Source organism: Carassius carassius, chromosome 5 (genome assembly GCF_963082965.1).
Source record: "Carassius carassius chromosome 5, fCarCar2.1, whole genome shotgun sequence".
In the NCBI taxonomy this organism is placed as follows: Eukaryota; Metazoa; Chordata; class Actinopteri; order Cypriniformes; family Cyprinidae; genus Carassius; species Carassius carassius.
Genome location: NC_081759.1, coordinates 17,973,074 through 17,993,005, shown reverse-complemented (window position 1 = coordinate 17,993,005; position 19,932 = coordinate 17,973,074). Strand labels below are relative to the sequence as shown.

At 34.7% G+C, this 19,932-nt stretch overlaps 3 protein-coding genes and 1 long non-coding RNA gene across 5 annotated transcripts in view; 2 read left to right on the top strand and 2 right to left on the bottom strand.

Moving 5' to 3' along the window:
* The first annotated feature begins 2,443 nt into the window (after positions 1-2,443).
* On the top strand, positions 2,444-3,341 carry LOC132140316 (uncharacterized). The gene is made up of 2 exons (XR_009433773.1): positions 2,444-3,061; positions 3,195-3,341. It is a non-coding gene; the product is annotated as an uncharacterized LOC132140316 (long non-coding RNA).
* A 1,002-nt stretch (positions 3,342-4,343) lies between these two features.
* The window catches only part of LOC132140889 (alpha-ketoglutarate-dependent dioxygenase alkB homolog 4-like), a 62,598-nt gene continuing 47,009 nt past the window's right edge, over positions 4,344-19,932 (bottom strand). Inside the window, exons 1-3 of one of the 2 annotated variants that reach the window (XM_059549941.1) lie at positions 7,003-7,160; positions 5,308-5,502; positions 4,344-4,966 (exon numbers count right to left, since the gene is read on the bottom strand). In XM_059549941.1, the coding sequence (XP_059405924.1) occupies positions 4,448-4,966; positions 5,308-5,502; positions 7,003-7,158 (870 nt within the window). In that variant the 5' untranslated portion in view covers positions 7,159-7,160 and the 3' untranslated portion in view covers positions 4,344-4,447. Of the gene's footprint in view, positions 4,967-5,307; positions 5,503-7,002; positions 7,161-19,932 lie in introns of those variants that run through there. The other variant, XM_059549942.1, reaches the window with a different exon arrangement.
* On the bottom strand, positions 7,260-9,272 carry LOC132140890 (DNA-directed RNA polymerase II subunit RPB11-a). The gene is made up of 4 exons (XM_059549943.1): positions 9,129-9,272; positions 8,551-8,640; positions 8,151-8,325; positions 7,260-7,560 (listed from the first exon to the last, which is right to left on the bottom strand). The coding sequence occupies exons 1-4, from the start codon at positions 9,179-9,181 to the stop codon at positions 7,525-7,527; spliced, it is 354 nt and encodes a 117-aa protein (XP_059405926.1). The 5' UTR covers positions 9,182-9,272; the 3' UTR covers positions 7,260-7,524.
* LOC132140315 (neutrophil cytosolic factor 1-like) lies at positions 15,480-19,443 on the top strand. Its single transcript, XM_059549106.1, has 11 exons — positions 15,480-15,598; positions 15,717-15,797; positions 15,943-16,018; positions 16,758-16,923; positions 17,107-17,168; positions 17,249-17,371; positions 17,876-17,983; positions 18,094-18,211; positions 18,322-18,435; positions 18,522-18,688; positions 19,062-19,443. Exons 1-11 carry the CDS (start codon positions 15,527-15,529, stop codon positions 19,205-19,207), a joined length of 1,233 nt encoding a protein of 410 aa, XP_059405089.1. The 5' UTR covers positions 15,480-15,526; the 3' UTR covers positions 19,208-19,443.

Genomic DNA, 19,932 nt, shown 5'->3' with positions numbered 1-19,932 from the left:
CACAGATTGCTGTATCCAAGCATGTTAAAAGAAAGTTGAGTGGAACGAAAAAGTGTGGAAGAAAAAGATACACAACCAACCGAGAAAAACGCAGCCTTATGAGGATTGTCAAGCAAAATAATTTCAAGAATTTGAGTGAACTTCACAAGGAATGGACTGATGCTGAGGTCAAGGCATCAAGAGCCACCACACACAGACGTGTCAAGAAATTTAGCTACAGTTGTTGTATTCCTCTTGTTAATCTATACCACAGACAACGTAAGAAGCCTCTTTTCAGATGAGAGCAAGTTTTGTATTTCAATTGGAAACCAAGGTCCTAGAGTCTGGAGAAAGAGTGGAGAAACTCATAGCCCAAGTTGCTTGAGGTCCCAAGTTAAGTTTCCACAGTCTGTGATGATTTGGGGTGCAATGTTATCTGCTGGGGAAGCCCCTGTACAAAGCCTATTTTTATATTATTATTTTGTTTTATTTTTCATCTGAACCCATATACATTTTTTAATTGTGTTTTTATAACTTTTATATGTATATATTTTTTTCTTACTGTTGATATACATTGCATTTTATTGCCTTTATAATATTTGACAAAGATAATTTTTAATCTGATTATGCATATTGTTCTGAATATTTTAATCTATATTGCACTATGCTTGTTTTTGAAATAATGGTCCTCATCTATGTTACTTAAACCCTGTAAACCATTCAAAACAATGACTTTGTTGACAAAATTGCTGAATGAGTTTTAAAATGTGTTTTTTAAATGGGTTCGAGGACACGCCAAACAGTGCAGTGGTCAGAGACTCAATCTGATTACTGTGCATGTGCTGATGTGCAAACATCCAATCAGGACCCGGGAATCAGGTACGAGACTGAGCATTCTCAGCAGTGTCGGCAGCCAATAAGGACAGAGGATTTTAGAGTTTAGTTGTTATTATTATTATTAATTAGGATGTCAGAGTTTAATTAATTTAAGTGGGTGAAGTATAAAAAAAAATATGAAAAATATGGTTTCAGTACTGTATATAAAAACAATAAAGGCATAATTTGAAAAACCAAGTCTTTTGCATTATAGGGAAAAATATTATGAATATTTTACAGTTGATTCCTTTATCTCAATTAGTGTCAGAGTTTAATTCATTTAAGTGGATACAGTATATTAAACATATGAAAAATATAGTTTCATTATTATTTTTAAAAACAATAAAGGCCTAATTTGAAAAACCAAGTCTAATTCATTCGAGTTTAATTCATTTAATTTGGTACGTACGATATATAAAACATGAAAAATATGGATTCAGTACTGTATATAAAAACATTAAATGCATAATCTGAAAAAAAAAATCCGTTTTTTTGCATTATAAGGAATAATATTCTGAATATTTTACAGTTGGTTTGATTCCTTTATCTCAAATAGTGTCAGAGTTTAATTCATTTAATTGGGAACGGTATATAAAACATGAAAAATATGGATTCAGTACTGTATATAAAAACAATAAAGGCATAATTTGAAAAAAAAAAACAAGTCTTGTGCATTATAGGAGATATTATTTAGAATATTTTACAGTTGGTTTGATTCCTTTATCTTTAATAGTCTGAGAGTTTAATGGATTTATATTACTGCATACGTTAAAAGTTGTAAAATTATTATAAAACACATAAAACGGTAATTCCAAAAATGGAGCTTTGTGCAATAACAGGGATGTTTTTCAGAACATTTCATTATTGGTTTTATGTTATAATGACACACAGTTAAATTGTTTAATTAATTTAAATGTTTATATATATATATATATATATATATATATATATATATATATATATATTTATTTATTTATTTTATTTTTTTATTACGCCTTGTGCAATATAAAGGGCATATCTTTATGACTATCTGAGTTAGTTTGGGTTCAAATGCAAAACCACCATATTCAGTTCTGAGATTAAAAATTAGGTCAATTATTAATTCAATCTTCAAAAATGCAATGTATGTAAATGTAATATGAGTGCACTGCATACTTCTCAAGATACAATATTTAACTATATTTATTTCAGACACAACTGACTACACTAACCATGAAATCCATTTTGTCCAATAACTTTGGGTTTATTTACTATTAAAGTGCTACAAGCGTGAAAGAAACGTCTCTCTGCGCTCGTACTTCTTGCGTTTTGGTGATTATAGGGTTTAATAACTATTTTTAACATCAAGCACGTCCTGCTTTTGAATTTCTTATCCATGTTACCAAATCAATTTAAAGTGTAAAAACGTAAATGACTGTCCTAACCACAACCTCAAAACACACTCGAATCAAAGCCATTTCATTATGGATCAAGTGATGTTTTAAAATTCATTTGAAAGCAGTTCATCCTTGGCCATCGCGGTGATGATGATGAAGAGACTACGTCTAGGGGTCTATGTGACGTCACAGTGAGACGACGTCATTTTTAGAACTTTCCCGGCATATAAAAGCAGCGCAAATCTCGAGAGTCGAGTCACTTTGTTCTTGAGCTCCTCTACCGTGATTTCTCCTGATAACGCCATAACGACATAAAACTCAAAATGTTTGAAAAACTGTTGGAAGAAAAGCGTGCAGAGTTTAAAGAGTGGCATCGGAAGTTCAAAAGACGCGAGAACTTCCTTAAAAGAGAGTTTGTAATATTGCCAGGCTATCAGTGTGACTGGAGGGAAGATGTTATGGACAAAACTTGTTCCCCCTTCCAATTTCGTGGAAGAAAGAGCTTACTTAAATGGAAGAATGTTAAAGCCTTATTTAAAAAGGAGCGCGTCTGGTGGGACATGTTACCCCCAAAAGTACCTCCCCGTGAATACCGGGTCTTGTATTTGAATATACCGAAGGAGTGGCCTATAAGAAGTATGCTTCTGGAGGAACCAGAAGATGAGGCCAAAAACTGCATAATACAGAGCCACACCAGTGAAATCTATTTAGTGAAGCCTGTGACGATCGACCTGCACTCAGTCCTGTACCAGGCGTTTGAAGAGTGTGAGGCTGGGCCGTCTGAGGGAGCTGAAGTGTGAAGCTCAGCACATAAACGAGTTAACAATTTGGTACCAAATGGCAACAATTTAATTAAACTATTTTAACGTTAGAAGATGAATTAATATGAGTCAATGTTATTTTCATTGCAATGTGCACAAAATTACAACAAACTCTTATTTAATTGTTTTCTTCTTCCTACAGATTGGTGCTGAGTTTATGGTTTCTACTGACCTCCAGCAGTCTTTCTTTGATGGACTTGTTAAATATGTTCCAAGAATGTTACAGAGTGCAAACTCTACTAGTTGATGGACATCATTTACCTCTGTAAATAAACCCAATTTAAATTCATGTCTCACACACTTTGATGCCCTTTGATTGGAAAACATTCAAGTTTATTTTTATAGCGCTGTTTACAATACAAATCGTTACAAAGCAACTTTACAGAAAATTATGTTTCTACAATATTTAGTAGTAGCATATAAGTGATGATTGTCAGTTTGTGTACATATGACAGGATTTTTAGACAAATTAATACAAGACGTAGTCAGCCAGACGATGAACATTATTAATATTATTAATAATTATTATATGATGCAGTCACACTTGTAGCAATATTTGTTAGTTCTGTTTGTTGATTCAGGGTAAGCATCATCTGGGGTCCTCTGAGGGGTCAGCAATTGTTTCGAACTGGAATCGTGGAATCAATCTACACTGAAACATTTTTAGTGCAGAAGATTTTGGTTTCAGTACAATAACTTATGTCCAACTAAAATCTTAAATCCCTCAAACAAAATGTAATTTTATTTTAAATGACAAAACACTGGGACAACATAGAATGAATAAATAAATGAAATAATGGGAGTAATAATTAACAAGATTTTCATAATGGTATCGAATATTATATATATATATATATATATATATATACTTTTTCTCCATTGAATTGTTGTGTCTCCTAAAATGTATAATAAATATGCTTTAAGCCCCGGTGTCCTCATATGAGGACATGTATGAAATCAATATCCTGTTTCATAACAGGTCATATTTTGATTTGAAACCCCAGAACATTTTTCTGAAAAGTCCTGACTTAAAACTGACATCCAGACTTAAAACTGACAGAGAAATTTCAGAGAAATTGCTAAAGAATTACGTCATCTACAGAGGACAAAACTCCATAGCTGGTAGTCATGAGATTATGGCATGTCACCACCCACTAGTTTTTAAAAACTAATTAAAAGGACACCAATGTGTATCAGCTCATGCAGTCCTTCAACAGGGTGTTAGACCTAGTTAGATATTTTTGCATCTCATACCATATCCATAATTCATTCACAAAATAACAACACAGAATAAAAATAATACGCATTTATTTAAATTAAGAGTTAAAAATCATCACTTTACAGTTGTGAGTACAGAAAACTGTACATGCATTGACATAACAAAGTAAAGGCAATTTATAAAGCTACACCTTTAAAGCTCAGTGCTATATCTAACAACTCTGAGCCCAGTTTCTCCTGCTCCCCTCCCTGTAGAAACTCCTCAGACAGCTCCCGGAAGGTGCTGCACACTCTGCGCCCCTGAATGTCTTTCCTGTGGATGGCATGTTTCCACCGATGACGTGCTTCTCCATAGAGTACAATCAGAGATCTGCGTGGTAAATGCACAGCCACTCGCACTTCTCCATCATCCATGTCTCCCCAGCCTTGATCTAAACTCATTGTGAGGACGGTGTCTGAGAGCAGGTTAATGGTCACCAGGTGCTCTCCCCACAGCCAGCTATCATCTAAATGAGGGTCAATCGCAGAGCCTCTGAGGCGATCATAGTCTAGGTTGCATTGCTCTACTGGTTTGAAGGAGGCCAACTGAGGTGCCTTTGACATCCTGTCCACCAGTTGACGACTGATAGCAGGCAGGCCAGTAAAGTTTCCCACATGGACACGATGTTTCTTAAAGTTAACCTTTGGCCCAAAGTCCTGTGGATATATAAAACCTAAAATCTAAATGTGTTCTTGTCTTAGGACAACTTTAATCAACATTTTTCTTCCACTTCATACTGTTAATTAGATTTTATTTACAACTTTTATAACCTTACATTAACTGAGAAACTAAATTAAAATTCTGAACTAAGGAGATGTTTTTGCCACAGAAAACAAATAAATAACAAAACAAAAGAATAAAAAACAAAAAAGGTAATTGACTTTAACCAAATTATTCTGACTTTCATAACCACTTTAAGATCATACTGCTAAGAAATAAAAGGTTAATAGGAATGTATTTATTAGTTTATTCTTTCACGGTTTATTTTCTCATTCACCTGTTTTCGACGGCCTGACTGAGATTCTCTCCAGACATCTTGATCCATTCTAGCAATCAGTTCATTCTCTTCATATTCTGACACAAAATTCTCCCACAGAAATATTCCAGGAAATGCAAAGGACTGCTGAGTGCCGCTTTCCTCCTCTCGGACTGCTGACTTTGACACTGGATCATAGGTGAAATCATAATGTATCTGCAACAGAATATATCATTTTTTTTTCCTATACACACTACTAATGTTAATATTTAAGAAAACAATACTTCTGCAAGTTTGAATTAAATTGATCAACAGCGACATTTATAATACATTATAACATTTATAAAGTTAAAAAGAATTCAAAATTCAAAAATTTACCAATGTTTTCACAAAAATATTAAGCAACACAACTGTTTTCAACAGAAGAAATGTTTCTTGAGCAGCAAATCATCATGCTACAGTGATTTCTGAAAGATCATGTGACACTGAAGACTGGAGTAAAATGATGCCGAAAATTCGAATTTACCATTCAATTTATAAATGACATTTTAGAAAATTATAATTTAAAATAGAAAAATAGTTGTAAAATTTCACAATGTTGCAGTTTATTTTATTTCTGATCAAATCAATGCAGCCTCGATGAGCATAAGAGAATGATTTTACTCCATATTACAGTACATTGTAGGCTGTATACTGTACAATAAACAAATTTTTTGGCTCTGAACACTGTGCTTTCCATTTGTGAACAGTACTGACTGCTCAATATAGATTTTGAATGGTTGCAGGTTCATATCAACAAAGAACAATAATTACACTATCATAGAGACCAAGGTCAAGTTTATGAGATGCAGAGTACAGTACTGTAAAAATAGGGATCGAAGGAGAAAGAACCAAAAAAAAAAAAAAAAACATGCAAAGAGCAAAGCAGAGTAGGCATTTCTGATAATTTGAACAATGTATTTTCTATTTGTTGGTGTATTGTTTACTGACTGCTTGATAGTGTATATAATTTTGATCACTTTGTTTATGCTTTGAGAGCAGTGTTTGATTTTGAACAGAGGTAAAACGGTTTTGAGGTGAAAGTTTCATTTTGCAAGAGGAATCACAGGTTTTGTAAATAGTGCTTGAAGGTGAGGTTTTGTGTTCAATGTTTTCAGAAAATGGAGCAAGGTTTCAGAAATTGTTTTAGCAATTGAGAAAAACTGTAATAGTAATAATAACCACTATCAAATATCTTGTTTACAATATTTCTTATTTATATTCCAAGTGAGCACTATAAGTGTTTGTCTTTATATCTTTCAAAGACCTTGGGTGCACAAATTGCTCGTTTTGTTAACTATGAAAAAACATTCCGGTGGGAAAAATTATCGTTTTTTCATTATCATGTACTTTGTAGACGGTTCCTAGATGGCCTAAGCGCTAGGGCGCTGCTGCTAGATACTTTGTGTTTCAACAAATCGTGGAGAATTAAAACAATTAAACTGCGATGTGTGTTCAGTTCTACGTTCAGTTGCTTTTCAGATGAGCCATTTTTTTTAAATACAATTACACTCATCCACTAAGAATTTATTGATTTTCTTCCCGGCTGAATATCTGTCTAACATCCAACGTCGAACCAACTTTATATCGGTCAGAGAACCCAGTTCGTCTCTGGTGGCGATAGACAGTGTCGAATCATGTTAGCTCACATTCCGCGTGTCAAGCTTGTGAACTCACCAGCTCGTTCTTCTGTAGTAAATATTGTTTAGACTCCCCTGCCTCACATCTCAAACATGTTCTTATTCCTTTACAACCACAGTTAATATTCTCCATCTCTCCAGTAGCCACCCAGTTACATTTGTGCATCATTTTAATACGTCCCCTTCGAAACATCTGAAGGTCCAAAACAGTTCCTACATTGAAAGCTACGAGGTTAACAAACCCACGAAGCCACAATCAAGCCACAATGTTGAGATTCAAATAAATGCAAGTCATTGTATTTCATTACAAAAGTAAATTTATTAATAACAAAAAATAAACTAAATCACAAATGAGTGGGACACTGAAGAGAAAATTATGTTGTTAGAAGCTGGTAAAGATCTCTTAGTATTCATTATGAGAACTTGTCAACTGACCTTATAATATTTCATGAAAATACATAAATGGGAATATTGTAGCCCATTACAGAAACCGAGTTCAAGATTTACAGTTCAGTCCATAGTGAATCAGTTGTTGTGTTCCAGTGGTGTGTGGTGGCCTTCATTCGATTCCCTCTTGTTTGTCTTTGATGGCAACCTACAATAATAATAATAATAATAATTAAAAAAAGTCAAATCATTTTCTGGAATATACAACACAGCAGTTCTCATTCACTAATAATTGTGTGTATCATATGTACTGAAACAGAACAACTTAAAAATGTGAAATACAAGTGCATCTAAAAATATTAGAATGTCATAAAATAACACTGATGTTGCAAATCCAACTCCTCTGCTATTCACTGTCATTTAGCCGAATACTCTATATGTGAGTGCCAACAAGTTATAGCTTTCTATAAAAGCAGCAGGTCTGGGCATGTGCAAACAAAAGCACTAATATTATTGGTTGGACAGTTTTCTTTGCAGTGCAGTGGAAAAGACATTGTTGCATTGACGACATGCAAATGTTTGTGTCGGTCTAAACACACACATTATCAGCTGTTCATTCAATTGAAAATTATTGCACCAAATCTTGGTGTGAACAGGCCTTTATACACTTAAATTTCATACCTGGAGTTCTAGGTATCTAGTTCAAAAATCCATAATTATATGTATGAGCAATAGCAAACACCACTAATAAAACACAGCACTCCTCACTGAACTGAAAGCTATGTACATGTCACATACCCTGAATCGCTCCTCCAGAAGGGACAGTTCACTGATCAGATCAGTGATGGCATTAGTGAAGGCTTCCTGGGGACTGTAGTCTGGTGTCGTCTGAACACGGATCACTATCTTGTGCTCCAGAGGATGAGGAACCTTATATCCAGCAAACAGCACCTGAGGGTCCTTCAGCAGTTGCCTTACACAAAAGTGTCAAAGGTTGAATATACAAACCAACAGAGCATCACCGTGATCACAAAAGTGAGAGTAAAAAGTGACATGACATACAGCCAACAACAATTCCTGCCGGCCAGAGACTCGAACTCACAATCTTTGGATTACAAGAATGAATCTCTAACCATTAGGCCACAGCTTCCCAAAATGACTCAGGATATGTTTGGCCATCAGATGCGTGTGCACTTACGACCGGATGATGTTCCCCAGTGTGTGATCCTCTTTATTCAGTGTAAACAGACATGCATTTGGCACCTTGGTGTCTTTAACTATTGTGATCCTGAAAAATGAAGTTGAACAGGAATATTAGCCGATTTTTTCCCCTTTACAAACAGTTATTTGAGGGCACCATGGTACAATGATGGTAATAATATGGTACTTTGATATATACATTATAGTTATTTACACGACATACTAAAAAATGTCATGGTCCCATGTCCAAAAACGTTGGTTTTGTGTGTGTGGAGAGAGAGCATAATAAAAAAAATTACATTAGATACATATTTATGTCCAGTGCATAGCCTGCAAAACATCAAGCTCAATAAAGTATTTAGTCATATAATGAGAACAAAAGCTAGTCAGACAACTAACGTTAATTAACATGTTTTTGTTTTATACATGGACTTCTCGTTAGCCAACAAGCTAATGTTATACGCTTTACAAGCCAAGTCTTGTATTCCAGTGAGCTTACTGACTTTGTTTCATTACAGGTTTCAGTTAGTTATGTTAATTTCACTTAAAAGTTAAATAGCGATGTACTGAACTTACTTCTTTTCTCCCTCAAATAGCAAAAACGACTCGAATGCCGGTGGCGCGTTCATCCTGTTTAAAAACCAGCAGCGATGACGCTAATGGACGAACACTGAGCGACGCATGCGCAGTTTACGGCGTGATAATAATACGTCAGTATTTAAGTGCAGTGTTGAGTGGAGATCGCTGGAGGGAAGCGAAGAGCTGTAATAAAAAAAATGTCTTATTCAAAAATGCTTACCCGAAATGTAGTCTATGTTTTCAGTTTTCAGCACACCGACACAAAGGTGTGAAAAGTATACAAAGGCTACAATTTCTTAATTATTGGTTGCAGATTCTTCCTTCATAAGTTTAAATGATATTAACATAAACCTAATTTTGACTTAACACCTAATAACAATGTTATGATAAGGTGGTATTGAAGTAATGGTCTATAGATGGTTTGCTTGTGTTGCTTGTGGTTCTCCCCCTCAAGAAACTTTTCACATGATGAACACGTGTATACATTTGCACATTTTCTATTCATTAATGTACTGTACAGTACAATACACCAAACAACAACAAAATATTCTGCCCCAGCATCACATCTTTGGTCTGGGCCAGACCAGAGAATCTCATCCACATCTCAGGCTATACTGGCCCTAGCCAGGCAGTGGGGGTAAAATCCTCCTGCATGACTGATCCGCCCCTGTCACACATCAACTGTAATGTCTAGTCATTCTTTTTCCATTCCATCGTCTCCGTGTCCTACAAAAATAGAAGTACTGGCTATTGTAACTGTGATATCCTTTTTACAAAATGGAAGCAGACAGAAACTATCTTTGTATGTCAAGCAATATGATGCAAGCGTTGTTACAGAGTACAGCTCTCAAAAGTTACAGTAGAGTACACTAAGGCCTACATGTTTTCCTGCCTTAAGGTTCTTATGCCCAAGGCAACTGGGAAGCTACTTACTGTAAGTTTGGCTGAGCTCATCTCCCAGCCTCCCTCATAGTCATACCATGGACAAGGACATGGTCAGCTAGTGGCACAAATTTAATCTGAGTCTCCTTGTCTCCTTGCCCCTCATCCTCCCCCTCCTCTTCCTCCTCCTCCTCCTCTTCCTCTTCCACTTGTATCTATCTGTTGAAGTTTCTGATTGGTGTGTGATAAATTTTGACTCAGTGTTTCCTTTTGGGTACTCTTCCACTCTGAATTCTGAACTGAACTCTCTGAACTCTGAACTCTAAACTGTGCAGACTTGAGTGAACAATATTACTGTAAATGCTAGTGTTTTCTAAATGAGAAATGTAGAGATTTGTGTGTAGAGTTTTGCAGTAACAGTTCACCAAATCTGACTCATGTGTTAAAGCAGGGAAATAGTGTTTATAGTTCAGCAAGATGGGTGTTCTTTTTCAAAATTGGCATTCTGGTTTTGAAATTTTAGTTCCAAAGCCTGGTTAAAGTGTTTTAACAATCGAGAAAAACTGTAACAAAATATCAAAATCCAAGACATTAAGATGTTGTCTATTTAACACACAACACATTATAAATGTCTCTAAGCTTGTTAGGTCTACCATCATATACATAAATTTATATATTTTTGTTGTTGTTTTGTTTAGCAGGCCTGTAATTTTCAGTAAAAACAAATACCAATGCTGAATATCAAGTTTGTGCAACAATCAAAGTTTTAAATGAATAATTCAAGTGTATTTTCAGTGATGAAAACCTGCTGTTCAAAGACATGACAGCGTTTTCACTCACTGTCTTTAATTTTAACATGATTCACACATCTTACACTTCGTTTCACCCTGGTGAGTAAAATATAAACTGATGTGGCAATTCGGAAGGTGTCCTTTGAGGAAATGAGATGATGAGATTTTTTTTTGATTTTTGTTTTTGAAGCTCAATAGTTCTCTAAGCAGTTCTTGGAGGTTATTAGTCATTCGTTATGGTAATCTATGAAAAGTAGCAATGTAAGCACTATCTAGTTATAGTGTCTAGGTTGGGAAAGACCGAAGCAGTGAGGTATCCCAATCTGCCCATTTGTTTTCTTAATTCACCTGTTTCCATAGTAAAAAGTTATGAAGCTACTCAGCTGCCACATTAAATCAGAAGAAGACTTTATAAATGCAGGAAGATTGTGTTTTAATGATCCTTGATGACCTTCTAAAATCAAGTCACATGAAAAAGGTAAAAAAAGGGAAATGAGAATTAAGACAAACCGTCTTATAACCACTAAAGAATTGGGTGTGTGTTTATGTATGGGAGTATGTCTAGTGCGGGTAAAGAAATGTCATGAAGGAATCATGCAGACCACGGGTCTTTCACAAATTTCTTCATTTCTTCCATATTTGAAATGACTTCAATAATGACTCAGAACCAGAATGTTTACATTTTATTATCTTGTTAATGTGGTAACACACCTACTATTGAAAACTGTCACTATCACAAGGAATCTTATGAGGTGTTCATGAATAGCAGTATTATTATTATTTATTTTATTGTATTTTTTGTTTAAATTTGCCTTGTATCTTACCTAAAAAGCTGAACATTACTTAAAATGACTGCAAATTTACAAACAAATAAGTAGTTTGTAGTTACAATATGGTAATAAATATTAATAAAATATTACCTACAGTGACAGATTGATGTCTGTAGTGTAGTTTAGGTGATATTTAAACTGATCCCCTTGTGAGGGACCCTCTTCCAAAAATATAAATGCAGCAATATATTTTGAAGAAAGTCCTTTGTATGTGAGGAAAGAAACTGAAGAAACTTGTTATTTTTTATGTAAAATCATTTTCTAACTGTTTTTAAATTAATTTTAATTAAGTACATTTTTTAATCATTTTAAAAGTTTTAAAATTCCTTGTTTTATTTTTGTTATTTTTCTTCATGATTATTTTACTTTCTTTTATGTAAAGCACTTTGAATTACCATTGTGTACGAAATGTGCTATATAAATAAACTTGCCTTGCCTTGCCTTGAATAGAAATTAAATGTGACCCTGGCTGTGTTACTGTTTTCTACTTAAAAGGTAAAGAACATTCTGTGAAAATGTAACCTTGATATCTTTAATATTGACAGAGCAAGGCTATATCAAAAACTGAAATCATGTTGAAATTAATGGTTGAAATCAAACATTGATCCTAGTTATCTCATAATAAGGTTTTGAGACTTTAGCCTGGATTTCACAAACAGGGTCACAAATATTCTGTTTTTATATAGTTACTGTACTGAAGCCAGTTAAAAAAGACTTTGTATTTAATATTTTCTTTTCTAGCTACTATTAGAGTTATGGTAAATATATAGACCAGAATTATATTTATGCAGCACTTTTCACATTAAATATCAGTCCAGAAATGCTTCAGAACTTGCATTTTGCATTTTGTGGTGTATAGTGTGTGGTTATGTAAGTCATCACAATTCTTCTGAAATCCCTTGTAAAATTGACTAGCTGAAGTCATGAAGCTTTTATAAAATGACTTCAGAAGCAGTGTGGTGTTTCATCAACATAAGAGTCATGTTTGTTTCCAACTAGCAATACTCAGTGACTTATAAGTTATAACTCACTGAGTATTGCTAGTTGGAAACAGACATGACTCTTATGTTGATGAAACACCACAGTTATAAGTTATAACTACAAAACAATTTGGTGATTAAAAAAGAGAGGAATAAGCCATAAAACGTCATGGCCACCTGAAAAAGAGTTTGTTTTTACATTTGCTTCCTTCTCTTTTTGAGCAAACAAGGACATCTAAAGACAAAGATTTGAACGTAAGAAACTGCTCATAGAGAATGTCTGCATTAAAGGCAGGGTAGGTAATACATGTATAAACAACTTTCTTCCAAATTTGTTTAAACTTTCTATATATATCAATGCATAATTAAAATGTAAGTACTCTGATAAAAAGAGTATAAAAATCGAGTGACTCTAGACCGTTTAATCTGTATTAAACACAGCTCATTATTTCCATTTCTGGACGAAACATAGGATTGGCTTAGGCGACTGTCACTCTCTCGCAACCATGGCAACCACCCTTTTGCCACACATGACCTGCCCACTTGCGCGTGCACGTTTGATTTGAGGAAACAGCACGTTTGATTCAACAGGCACGGATCCTATAGGAATACCAAAACAATGGCAGAGAAACAGCAAGCAAAATTCACAGTACCAGCCTATGCAGTTAGTGAAGGCAAACCAGGCAAAAAAAGGAAGACAGTAACAGTACAAGAAAAGGCAATGACAAAAAGTCTTTGGATAAACAAAGAAATAAAAATCGGCGTGGCTTTCCAGCGATGGCGAGAACTGAAGGAACTCAAGGGGCTGAAAAGTGACTCCTTGATGGCTTTATTTCTGCTGGACAGGTAAATCTTTCTTTTTGTATTTTGATCATACATATTTTTTTCATGAAGCATGTGTCATTAGCACACGTAGCTGCGTAATATAGCTAACATAACATTACTTAGCGAGCTGTAGTAGAGGCTTTTGAAGGAGCCCAGAAGGGAGGGGGTGGAGTGAATGTAAATAATGAGCTGTCTTCAAAACAGTCGTGAGAGGTCTACAGTCACTCGATTTTTATACTTTCTTTTTCAGAGTACTTACATATTAATTATGTATTGATATATAAATAAAGTTTAAACAAATTTGGAAAAAAAGTTTTTTATACATTTTTTTACCTACCCTGCCTTTAACTGTAAGCCAACAATGACATCAACTATGAAAAACTATGTGTGTGTTGAAATACAGTAGACCTGGGACCATATTCACAAATCATTTTATCTTACAACTAAGTTCTCCTAAATAGCAGTAAAAGTTTTAAGCTAAGAGTTTTTTAACTATGCACACAGTGATTGGCTGTTTGTCTCTGTCAGAGATTTATTCATAGAAATATTGTATAGTGCATTATGTTGCTATATTCAAATAAAGGCTTAAAAAAGTTAATTTCCACATTCAAATAAAATATTTTAAAATGCAGGATACGTGTCACTAATTAAACAAGTATGTGTTCAGCTTAATGTCAGCCTCTTATATGTATGCTTTTCATAATTAGTGAATATGCATATAAACAGCCTTTTAATTAACAGAGTAGAATAATCATGGCTGATAGTAAAACATGCAAATGTAAAAAACAACAACAAGAAAGAAACAAACTGGATGCTAGAACAGTGGTTACTTCATGCCCAACTGGTTAATGAAATCAAGGACATAATCAAATAAAAATTTGGAGTTGGCATAACCTCCAAAACCTCAGAAAATACTTTTTTTAAAGGTCAATATTATCAAATGTTTCTAATATGTTTATGTTCCGAGGCAGATTGCCAGCAACAGCCATTTTAGGATAGTCTTGGTTTTATTGACTTACGAGTCCTCTTCACTACTCCTAACCTAGGAGCTAGTTTTAGAGCTAAAACACTTTGTGAAATACTCTTAGAGCAAAAGTTTAGGAGTCCTAAATTTGGCATTGACATGCCTATTATTTTTAAGATTTTCTCTTAAATTGGTGAGTTATGAGCTACTTTTAGCCCTAAGATGTTTTGTGAAATACAGTTTTTGTGAATAGTTCACATACATTTTGTGGGTAGTTCACACATGAAAATCCTATCATCATTGACTCACTCTCAAGTTGTTTTAATTCTATATGAGTTTTTTTCTCTTCTGTTAAACACAAAAGATGATATTTTTAAGAATGTGTGTAACCAAACAGTATCTAGTCCCCATTGACTTCCATATTATTTTTTTCATGGTATGGAAGACATTGGCTACCAGCAACAGTTCGATTACAAACATTCTTTGAAATAGAATCTTAAGTGTTCAACAGAAGAAAGAAACGCATGCAGGTTTGGAACATCTTAAGTAGGATCTTTATTAGGATTAAAATCACAAAAATCTGTCAAATTAATATATGGGGCCCCTTCCTTAAACATTTCTCTAATCATTTGTTTCTGTGAAGTGTTCTTTACGTTTGTCTTTCTGCATTTAAAGGTGGCTCCTAAATAGTTTTATAGGTGTATATTGTTACCAAGTAATGCATTGTTCTTAGGCTGGGCTTGGGGGTCTGATTATCTGTCTAGTGTTTTATCTTAATTTACTTTGGTTGATTGATTAAACCAATTGACTATTTTCCATCATATACATTAATTAAAATATGTACCATTGTGTATTCTGCAAAATAGTGTCTAAATACATTCTTTATCATCCAAATTATGTTTAATCATCACACATAAATAAATGTAAATACACTTACTGTAAAATGTTAAACACATAACTAATTCTGGAGTTTCCTATATGTATTTCATCATCAGGTTTAGATGATCAGGAGTGAAAAAGGAAGTGCTTGAGTGGTCGCCCCTCCCACTGTCATAGTATATAATAACTCTAAGCAGACTCTCTTTTACCCCTTCACTTCGTGTTCAGACCTCTGTTGTGCAGGATGGCTCAATCTTATGTGCGACTCGTGGAACTGTTAGGCTTTGAGAAAAGATTCTTCCCCAGCCAGCACTATGTGAGTTAGCTGCTCCAAAATTGTGAAAATACAGAAAACAAGTTTAGTTTTTTGAAGATTGTCCTTTTTTGCTATAAGATATGGTAAAATGGTTTCTTTTTTATTCCTTGTACTAAAGGTGTACATGCTCCTGGTTAAATGGAGTGATCAATCTGAAAAGCTGGTGTACAGGCGCTATCCAGAAGTCCACACATTTCATGTAAGACTGATTTTCTGTTCTCTACAATTGAAAGTGTAGTAGAGTTACATTTCCCTTTCCCTGTCTGTTTTCATTTGATTTCATCACTGCATGAATTTCCTGTACTGTATTTCTAGTATAATCCAGTTCTTTTTTATTTTTGCAGAAAACTTTGAAGGAAATGTTCCCTATTGAGGCAGGAGACATTGATGCAAAGGACAGAATCATTCCCAATTTACCAGGTAAAGGCTTTTGTGATTAAAGCACAGATCTTCAGCTCATTTGACCCATTTTTAGAAAGGACAACATGACATATCATAATGATTTACTAAGTTCTACAGACTTACGGCAAGCAATAAATGTGTCATCATAATGTGATAGTTTCATTTGTCAGAAAATACAGAAATAGGATTTGATTATCAATATTCCCATGAAAAGAGGAAACACCTGCTTTATGTCAAGCATATCAGATGTATCCGTTTATTTATTTATAGGTCATGAAAGGTGCCTCACACATAATTTTAAAACAGGTTTATTTGCATGTCATGCATTGAACTGTCTTTCTGTTTTTTTTTGAGTATGAGTTTCAGATCAGTTTTATGGGGCATAAGCTGTATTTTCTTTGGAACTTCCAGTATTTCAGGCAAGATAGCGCTATAGTAACCATGAGGTGAAAAGAGTGTGTGCAACGTGACCATACCACAGTGTTGAATTTCTCACACTGTAACATTAATTTGTGACTCAGTGTCTAGTACTGGTAGCTTATATAACATACAAAATATAATATAATATATAATATACAAGAGTTACAAAATGTGTCATATGCAGTGTACCCTAAATACCCATTTAAATGGCAAAATAAATGTTAGAATCAATAAGGCAAAAGAGTTTGTGCAACACGACAATACCATAGAGCTGGCTGTGTTAAGACAATATAAGTGAAACATTCCATCTGATGATCTGTAATTAAATCTCTCCCAGCTCCTAAATGGCTCGACAATCAGAAAACGACAGAGACGAGGCAGGTGACTCTCGCCGAATACTTTCGTTCTCTTCTCAACTTGCCTCCGAAGATCTCCCGCTGTCAAATTGTACTTGACTTCTTCAAAATGCGGCCTGAAGATGAAACTCCACCAGCACCACATCCGTAAGTCTGTCAGGTTAAAGTTAGCTGGAGCTGTGGCTAAGTGGTTATTCACATGCTCTTACGCTTTAAGCCATAGGTGGTTATGACTGTACGATGTTCACTGATAATGTCCCTGTTATAAATAAAAAAAAAAGCCATAAAATAATCAAATGTGAAATTTTGTTTACTTTTACCTTTCTATAGATACAAAAGAAATGAGACATTCATTATGTCCACAAACAGAGCACGGAGCAACACCACATCAGGTAAGATCAAATTCTACTTTGATACATATATGCCTGGTGCCATTTCCCGAAAGGTTATATAGCTGTGGTTCTTTTTGCAGAGATCACAGGGCCTATCATGCTTGAGAGCTACAGAGTGATTGCAGACTACAACAAGAGCTCAAAGCATGAGCTCTCGCTAAAGATGGGGGACATGGTGGACATTGTGGAAAAAAGCCCAAATGGTGAGCAGGATGTCAAATATGGCTGTACTTATATATTATTTTTTATGAGCACTTTTTATCCAAAATACAATGACATTTTAATTGTAAATGATGTACTATAATACAATTAGTATATACATTACTTTATATAAAGAAATTAATATTTTTATACTTATATAATCAGCAAGAAGAAAATTAATATCATCAAAAGTGACAGTTTTCAACAGTTTTCAACATAGGTTTAGAATAAAAAAATTGAATAAAAATTTTTTTTTAGATATGTCATTACAGTAATATATTTCACTTAAAAATATAATACTATTTATTTATCATTATTATTGTACTATATTTTTAATCAAATAAATACCTTAAAAAATTAAGAAATCTTATACCAACCCCAATCTTGTGAACAGTAGTGTATAACATATAATATATATGTTAAATGACTTGAATGAAATACTCACGTAGCTCTCTTCTCTCAAGGGAAAAGCAGATCTGAATTGTGATGTGATCTGATGTTTACAGGCTGGTGGTTTTGTCAGTGTGAGTCCAGGAGAGGCTGGGTGCCAGCTTCATATTTAGAGCCTCCAGATGGTGCAGATGAATCAGAGGAACCAGACCCTAATTATGCAGGTTAGTGTGTTTTGCCATGTTTACTGCCACTGATATGAGACCCAAAACACTATTTTGGGAGTGATTAATTATGCTGTTTGTACTGTACTGATGATATTTACCCACAACAGGAGAGCTCTACAGAACCACTAAAGGGTATAAAGCTGTTGAAGAGGATGAGCTGACTCTCGAGGCAGGAGAGACGATCGAGGTCATCCATAAACTTCTTGACGGGTGGTGGGTGGTCAGGTATGAGTCAGCCTCTCTAAATTTAACTTGCTGGTGTTTTTAAACAATCAAAATGTTTGCAGTCATTTGATGAGTCAAAACTGAATCAGATTCCCAAATGTCTTATACAGGAAAGGAGAAGATACAGGTTTCTACCCATCTATGTTCCTGTGCAGGACGGGAGAGAGGAAAGAGGTGGATGCTGAGAAGTATGTGGTCATAAGAGCAACACCACCACCCAGAAGGTAGAGCAATACGTCTTTGGTTGGTTGGTCATAATTTACAAAATATCAGATTAAAACTTAAATTTTTATTTTATTTTGGCCAACAGGTCTACCATACGCAATGCCAACAGCATCCATCCTAAGGGACTTCAGCGAATCAGTCAGGACACCTATCGAAGACAGAGTCGACGGTTCTTACAGCAGCGAGGAAGACTAAACTCCCAATCCAGGAATGTGACACCATCTCCACTGCAGGAGAGGAAGACAAACAGAGGTGTGCATTCTCCATAAAGAAACATACTGCCTCATAGTGGGATATAGCAGACAGATTAAAAAAAAGAAGATATTTATGCAAATATTTTTCTTCTTTATTATATTTTTTGCTTATATGTGAACGATAATATATCTAGCAATGATAATTGTGTACTGATTGCAGGTTTTACATTAATTCTATAATTACATTTACATAATTATTTCCTCACATAGTAACTGTTCCATTCGTCTCTTTATGTGGTTCTAACATTAATACATTGCCTGCCAAATATGTAGCTCTGGCTGACAAAGGTTTTGAAAAGATCAGTTTTACAGACCAGGATACTATTGTTATTATTTTTTGCTTAAAATGCATTTTGTTTGTGTTTATGTAGAGAATATCGTAAAATCAGGCTCTCCTCAAGCAGAAGATCTGAATAAAATTGTTCCAGTCATTCCTCCTCGGCCCAGTCCTCAGCTCATTCTGGAGCGCTGCACTGAGAACACATGCAAGAGAATCAGCTTCCATGAGGCCAGCTGAAGTGATGAAGCGTTTCATCTTGACTCGAATCTGTTACAAAATGATCACAGGCATTCAGATACTTGTTTATACAGAACTTGTTATAAGCTATGTGTTAGAGATTTTATTCGTGTAACGTTTATGTCAATCAGCTATATTCCAGTATGCATTTTTATAATTTGCTGTGCTTGTTACTATTCTGGATGTTTTTGTAAACAGTGACAAGTAAGTAAATAAATAATAGTTTACAAATCAAATGCATGGTGATATGATGTCAAGAAAAAGGTGCTGGGAGATGGTCAGTTGGCCTACATGATAAACATATTTATATGCTATAACTTCCTATTAAAAGTTACCATATGCCTATTACCAAAGATCCTGTCCAAAAACCCTCGGCAGTGCCATGGATCGTTTGGTACTTTGTGGCAATGTACTTTAGCTAAACTTTTCTTTGTGTACAGGAACAAAATGAATGAAAAACAGAATTGAAAACACAGGCCACGTCCTTCCCCTATATCGGTTACTTCGACGATTACTAGTGTGTGTGTGTGTGTGTGTGTGTGTACAAGAGGAGGCACAGTGGAAAGGGAAAAACAGCAGAGTAGAGACTATTTTAACCAGATTAAGAAAAGGACCCAGTGAGTAGTAAATAGTAAGCTTTATATGACAGGAAACACCCAACAGGACTTTGTGATCAGTGCCATATAGCTGGACGTGTATTAAAGAACATAATTTACTGGAATGCA

Excerpts from the sequence above, each read along its gene's own strand:
- LOC132140890 (XM_059549943.1), bottom strand. The coding sequence starts at position 9,181 with ATGAACGCGCCACCGGCATTCGAGTCGTTTTTGCTATTTGAGGGAGAA. Across the intron at positions 8,326-8,550 it reads CTGGGGAACATCATCCGGTC|GCAACTGCTGAAGGACCCTC; the intron begins GTAAGTGCACAC and ends CTTTTGTGTAAG. Across the intron at positions 7,561-8,150 it reads TTCTGGAGGAGCGATTCAGG|GTTGCCATCAAAGACAAACA; the intron begins GTATGTGACATG and ends TTATTATTGTAG.
- LOC132140315 (XM_059549106.1), top strand. The coding sequence starts at position 15,527 with ATGGCTCAATCTTATGTGCGACTCGTGGAACTGTTAGGCTTTGAGAAA. Across the intron at positions 16,019-16,757 it reads AATCATTCCCAATTTACCAG|CTCCTAAATGGCTCGACAAT; the intron begins GTAAAGGCTTTT and ends AATCTCTCCCAG. Across the intron at positions 18,212-18,321 it reads GACGGGTGGTGGGTGGTCAG|GAAAGGAGAAGATACAGGTT; the intron begins GTATGAGTCAGC and ends TGTCTTATACAG.